The sequence below is a fragment of the Frankliniella occidentalis genome, unplaced genomic scaffold (genome assembly GCF_000697945.3).
Source record: "Frankliniella occidentalis isolate FOCC.00 unplaced genomic scaffold, Focc_3.1 Scaffold19, whole genome shotgun sequence".
NCBI classification, from domain to species: Eukaryota; Metazoa; Arthropoda; class Insecta; order Thysanoptera; family Thripidae; genus Frankliniella; species Frankliniella occidentalis.
Window position 1 is genome coordinate 1,345,246 of NW_026267149.1, and position 6,520 is coordinate 1,351,765.

Genomic DNA, 6,520 nt, shown 5'->3' on the forward strand with positions numbered 1-6,520 from the left:
ACTGACTGCCGAGTCATCCCCATAGAAAGGAAATCAATTGGAGTTGGCCTGGCCATTCACCCACGGGATCCCGCTCCCGCCAGCGCCACGCTTAATCCCAAGAACAACACGATGCAGCGTGTGCGGTCAGAGGATGATCCTTCGGGGATCAGGGCGGCCCGGGACTGGCAAAGCGGATCAACACGTAAGAAGAACTAAAGTCGAGACTGGCCATTGCGCCGAGATAGACCGCGAACGGGGGGTACTTTACCACCTACTCAGTGGCCGACACATTCACCCTTGTTTTACCAGATAACTTCACTGTTGTAAGAATTATATCGTTATATTTGACGAAAACCGTTCGTTTAACTTGTCGACGCAGACTTACCTTACTGTAATTTTAAAGTTGAACTAAAAATACAGTTGTATCAATTCACGGAAAATATTTGAACTCGGTTTTTATACTAGCAGACAAATCCTGACAAGTTGCCACCATTAAAAATAGTGTAAGGAGCTTGAATCAAGGAAATATTCTTGGAAGTACACTGATAAACTAAGTGTTCAACTGCTCAACACGTGTAAGTGTGCAACTGCAAGTTGAATACTTGCAAGTGTGCAACTCCGTAGTCGTACACTTGAAAGTGTTTAACTCGGTAGATGTACACTTGCAAGTGTGCAACTCCTCGGTTGCACACTCCCTACACAGTAATCGTCTAATCTAAGGAAGTGTGCAACCGAGGAGTTGCACACTTGCAAGTGCACACCTACCGAGTTGCACACTTGGAAGTATTTAACTTGCAGTTGCACACTTGCAAGTATTTAACTTACAGTTGCACACTTAGAAGTGTTGAGCAGTTGAACACTTAGTTTATCAGTGTAAGTAAATATCTTTGGAACATTAGTAAATTTCCTTGACCTTTTTTCGGTAGGAAATTTACTTGTACCAGGAATATTCCTTTGATGCAAGAACCTCCTTTGTTTGGGTGTATTGAGAGGTCTCAACTTCAGTTAGTTTTTCTACGTTTCCCCAAGTGAGAAAGCACTTGCGAAATAGTTCGTGCATCTTCCTCCGAAATAATCCGAAATAAAGGCGAAATAGAGCGAAATAGGACAGAAATAGACAGTGAGATAGTCTCGAAATACTCCCGAAATATCGCAAAATACCCTGTAATAATCTGAAATAGGCGAGAAATAACCGGCAGAACAAAATACAACGAAATAGCCCGTACGCTCGAAACAAAGTGATTTTTCCCTCGCGTTTTCCTACACAATTGCGTCACGACGCTCGAAAATAAGGACAACTATTTGTTTCATAACGTTGATTACACTGGACGATATGACAGGGAAACCGGCGTTCGTCGCGTCATCGTTTCTGCACCGAATGCAAAGGAAAATATCCGCTGCACTAGCAAAAACCCCGCGTACCCCACCCCAGCGCCGGCGCGCCACTTCGTTTGGCCCCGGGCGGGCACTGTCTCAGCACTCGTAAGGTGGAACATGCATACCCTCTCTACTTTGGCCCCGTCCCATCCCGCTGCGCCACCTAAACAGAGAACAGAGACGGTGGAAAAAGACGACGACATCTCTCTTTCCCTAAACGAAACGCACAGAAGGCTACCGTCTTTCCTGCCGGGCCGGGGGTGCCAGGGGTAGTTGGCCGGCTGGCGTAAAGCTGACTCAGAAGGTGTGTGTACAAGGGCGCGTCTTGTGGGAGACGCTGATAGAAACACACATATGAGACACGCAATAGAGTTTCTCTGATGTGGAAAACGCAAGTTACGCACTCTCAGGAAGAGCAGCATCTAGGGGTTTTCTTACACCATTAAAACTTTATATGACATGAGACGCAAACATAAAATAAAATAAATAAAAATCTCAATCAAGAATCGATCTTGAAATTTTCTCTCATATTTAGCTGTCATTTGTTTATGGCTGCTTGTTACTTGCAATCTTGTAATTCGGGGGACAAGCGGCCTAGAGGAGGAGATAAGGAACGGACAGAGCGGCTAGCGTCGGTAGCCCAGTATTGTTGGGCAAGACAGGGCCTTCCCTGCCTGGTGCAGTATTGTCGTCGGCGGGAGGGGGTAACGCGAAAGCAAAGGCGCTTCAGCGCCATAACCACCTACACGGAAAAAAATACGTTAGTTCTCGCAGCAATAAGTTAGCTGTGGTAGCTTATGCGTTTGCTGGTAGGATGACAGCAAATGCCGTTAGTTGTGCCAGCTAATGCGGTAGCTATGGCGCATGAGTAATAGGCACTGATTGTCATTACTGGGTCTGCTGAGAAAGCAAATGGAACATAGCCTCTGACGACACAAGTCAAAATGGCACTAGTAGTTGACAGGTTTTCGGTGTCACAACTGATTGCAAGTAAAAATGGAAACGTGTCTGCGGGAGCAAGAACTCGTCACACAGAACCGATCTCGTTCGTAATCCCCGCCCAAGACGCTCGGCATCTCCGCCTTACATTAAATCGTTTGATCGCGCCACAATTTCGTAGTGAGACCAGACTTGTCATTGGCAGGTACTAATTCGCAGTGACTTCCGTACCTTTAAATTGCGAGCTCCTCCAGCAAAATGAATCATTGTGACAACTTTGCCCAAAATGGCAGAAGAGCTTTCGCTGCTTCTTTCCGGGTGGGGCCTGCCCGAAGGCGTCATCAGTCGCTTTGTCGGTAAGTAAGTTCAAGTCTTCAAGTCCGGTCCGGACACTGTTATTTCATCGGTTTCTTTGTGGAATGTGAAGTTTATTTCTGAGACTTGGTAATTTATTTTGTGATCACACCTGACCACCTCTGTTCGAGTTTTAGTTTTGAAAAAGATTAATTTGATATAGTGAGTGAGTTAAAGAAGTTTGTGTTTGTCTAGTCCCCGGCTAGCCTAGAGGTTAGAGGTTAGGTTGTTCGGGTTGCCGGCATGTTTCTGATACGAGTACATTTGTGTTTTTTGAATTAGAATAATGCAATGAATGCTAAACTCTGTTTTTGAGGACAGTGATTCATTAGTTACGACCACTTAATTTCGGACTTCGCTTGGTAGCGTATTAACATTGTCTTGCGGCAGACACCAGAGTTTAGTTTGCTTCCGAACGCCTTGTGGTAGTAAGGTTAATTTGATAAGACTTCAGAGCAATCGATTGCTTTTGATACCAGGTATTGAGTGAAATGTCAGGAGGGCTATTAAGGTTATGTTTGTGTTTCAGCGGACGATTGGACTATAACTTCTATAAAAATCATTACCGAGGAGGAGATTCTTGAACTTATTCCTACAAAAGGACCTAGAGCATTGTTCTGCTACAATCTAAACCTTCTCAAGAATCCAGTGAGTATTAAAAATTTAGTTTGTTGAGAGTTTATGTTGTACTGTGTGTCAAACACGTTTCTAATACCCTGCTGAAACCTTCTTTACAGGATAAATCTGCGAATGATCAAAATCTCAATGATTCAGACGATGATGATAATATTCGAGATAACAGCAGCAGAGCTAAACGTCGGAAGCTAGATAGCGCCAGGTTACAATCAATTCAAGATGAACCCGACGTAAATGTAAGTTGAACTTCTCTCTTCTTTTTTTTGGCAAAGTTTGGTGTTGAATACTAATGTTCTAATTTTGTTTATATTCAAGGAGATTCACAAGCTTCTGAAAAAGACTTTACCGGGGCTGATGATTCTTGGATATTATAAGGCCAACCAAACCCTCGACCACTATACAAGAGATCTCTTGTGTACTCAACTTCTCTTTAAAGAACTTGAGGATAACTTTAACAAAGAGTATGTTGTCTTACATTAGTGGCACCTTGCTTTGAAGTAACTACTTTATTTAATTTTGCATTGGTATTGTCTTCTAGGTTTACAAGAGATGAATGGAGTGCCTTGGCAGATGAAATAGTGACACTCTTTCCAACCGAAAGTAAGGTTAGTATTTTCTTTGTAATCCTCACAAATATTTTTTGTACTGACAAGCATTCTATCATTACTTTTGTATTTTTTCTGATTGTGTAATATGTACGCAGGAAACCTGGTATGACGTTGTTCATTCAGGCAATAAATCAACAGTGCAGGGAAGATTGCGCTACAAATATTACTCCATTCGGCGAGGGCTGATCAGCTCCCTCCTGGTTACGACTAACTCGCAGGAATTGTCCAGCAATAATGAGTCCACTAGCTTCGGTTAGTATACATTATTGTTCTACATGTAAGGCTTTTATTTTCAACTTACTTTTTTCATAAGCTTAGTGTTTGTTTTTTAGGTGATCTTGGAGATGACACTGAGGATGAGGCCTTCATGTGGCTGTTGACAAATAGTGAGCCTTGGGATCAGGTTGAAATCAAATGGGAGGAAACTCGGTTGAGAAGGAAGCGCCATTTACATTTGTGTGAATATGCTCATGTCTACTTCGAGAAATTCCCTTTACTGCGCCAGCCTCTGGGGTGGAAATTGGTTAGTTGCCCACCAGCTTCTGTTTGCTTATCATGATATCAATAACACTAAACACATTCTTGATTGTTTTAGATTGCTGCTGATGGACAGTCTGAACAGCCAAATCTTGAATTCTCTCTCAGAGAGCTTTGGGTTGAGTACTCTGTATTTCTTTTGAATCTGATCAGGCAAGATCAACCTAGTTTCCTCAAAGGCCGCAAATTTTCAAGTCTGACTGCTGGTATGTGTCTTGTGCTCCTCTATATCTAACGTTCACAATTTAGATTTAACAGTACTGATTTTAATGTTACTTTATTTTTTATTTGCAGATCAGCAGTTTGTGTTTATCTTGAAGGAACTACCATCTTTATTCAAAGTGAGGACCTTGCCGAAGAGTAAGAAAGCCAGCAGTAGAGACAGGGCCTGGAGGCCGTCAAGAGCAGAGGTGTTGGATGGTGTGTGCTTACATGTAACGGTAAGTTCTTGATTACCATTCATAAGGAAGAAAATATTTCAATGTGCAACATTATGTTAACAATTTCTTAGTAGGTAATTTTTAAACTTTTTGCTTCATTCATAAATATATCTGAGAACATTATAGCTACCCTATCACTGACTTTAGTTAAAATCATACATAAAATTCCATGAAGCCTCCTAACATTGTTTATATCTCTTCAAACTAATTAGTTTATTCAATGGTTTTCTACAGAGTTGTTTATATTTTTCAGTATTTTACCATTACTTTACTTTAGCCATACATACTACTGTTCAATGCTTAGACAACTAATAATTTCTTGTTTTGTTGTTTACAGGAAGTTGCACAAATCCGTAAAAGATTTGAGGAAAGGAAACTTCCCCTCTTCAAGTACAAATATTCTGTCCAGCCAGTTCCTGTATTTCTAGGAAACTTAGGCAGTATCCAACAGTCCTTCATTGTTATGGATGAAATTAGGTGGGAAGTCTCTCATGCATTTGAGGCTTTTATGGGCTGTTTCCAACTTGCTTTTGGGCTTGGTTCCCAGTTCCCTACTGAAGGTAAGCATATATGGGTGTTTCTTCAGAAGACTCATTATCATCTTCAATGTCGATACTGCTTTCGACTACGATAATGAACTTGGATTGCGCTCATTTATTGCTAATTGCCTGAAGGAACGTTTTCCATGACCTCTGCGAGGGCTCACGTCATTATGTGATGTTACATGTACTTCGACACAGCATAACCAGTAAATTTTTTTCACTTGATTTGCTTAATCATAGAATTGAGATGTTTCAGTATGGACCAACGGATTCTAACCGAATTCCTTTATTGTGTGATGAGTTTGCTGCAAAACGAAAATTGAAAATGTCTGGTTCTGAAACGCTACTTTTTGTGAAATTGTTTGGAATAATTATTGGTGATAAGGTCCCCTATGATGATGAGCACTGGAAGTTGTACTTTAAACTTTGCAATTCAATGGATATTGTACTTTGCAAGTCGCTTTCTCGTAGGCAGGGATCTGCTCTACGTGTTCTTGTTAGTGAGTTTAACTCTATGTATGTTAATGTAACTGGTGATACTCTAAAACCAAAAATGCATCATCTTGTTCATTTTTCTAAATTTTTTGAAAATAGTGGCCCAATGGCTCTTACCTCTACTAAAACCTTTGAAAGGAAACACCGAAGTCTCTTAATACCAGCTCGGGCCACAGAATCTAGAACTAATATTGCAAAGACTGTTACAATCCAACATCAACTTAATGTAAGTCACCATTTTAAATCACTGAAGTCTATCATCCCTTCCACAGAATTTGGTCCTTCCACAGAAGTTTTATTGTCAGATTTCTCAAACCATAGTTTTGTTCATAATTTGCCTGTGTCTTTTCATTTATCTTTTTCCAAAGCCTGTTTGTCTGCAAACTGGGTTAATTTTAAAGGAAGTACTTACAAACCAGGTATGATTCTTCTGCTTGAAGTGAATGAATCTGGGGGACCAGTTTTTGGGTTATTGAAGTCAATTTTTCTTTGTGAAACTGAAAACTTCACTTTTGTATTTTCTTATTTGATGTGCTCTGGATTTGACGACCACCTTCATGCCTATGAGGTTGAAGTCTCTGACGAGAAATGGTCAACTGTATTGCCCTCT

At 41.0% G+C, this 6,520-nt stretch overlaps 1 protein-coding gene across 1 annotated transcript in view; it reads left to right on the top strand.

Annotated features, from left to right (window-relative positions):
* Positions 1-2,544: 2,544 nt before the first annotated feature.
* Positions 2,545-6,520, top strand: part of LOC127748901 (uncharacterized) — an 8,524-nt gene continuing 4,548 nt past the window's right edge. Inside the window, exons 1-9 of the mRNA XM_052264445.1 lie at positions 2,545-2,654; positions 3,182-3,300; positions 3,390-3,524; positions 3,604-3,749; positions 3,827-3,893; positions 3,992-4,148; positions 4,229-4,419; positions 4,492-4,639; positions 4,728-4,873. Coding sequence (XP_052120405.1) covers positions 2,585-2,654; positions 3,182-3,300; positions 3,390-3,524; positions 3,604-3,749; positions 3,827-3,893; positions 3,992-4,148; positions 4,229-4,419; positions 4,492-4,639; positions 4,728-4,873 — 1,179 coding nt within the window. The 5' untranslated portion in view covers positions 2,545-2,584. The remainder of the gene's footprint in view (positions 2,655-3,181; positions 3,301-3,389; positions 3,525-3,603; positions 3,750-3,826; positions 3,894-3,991; positions 4,149-4,228; positions 4,420-4,491; positions 4,640-4,727; positions 4,874-6,520) is intronic.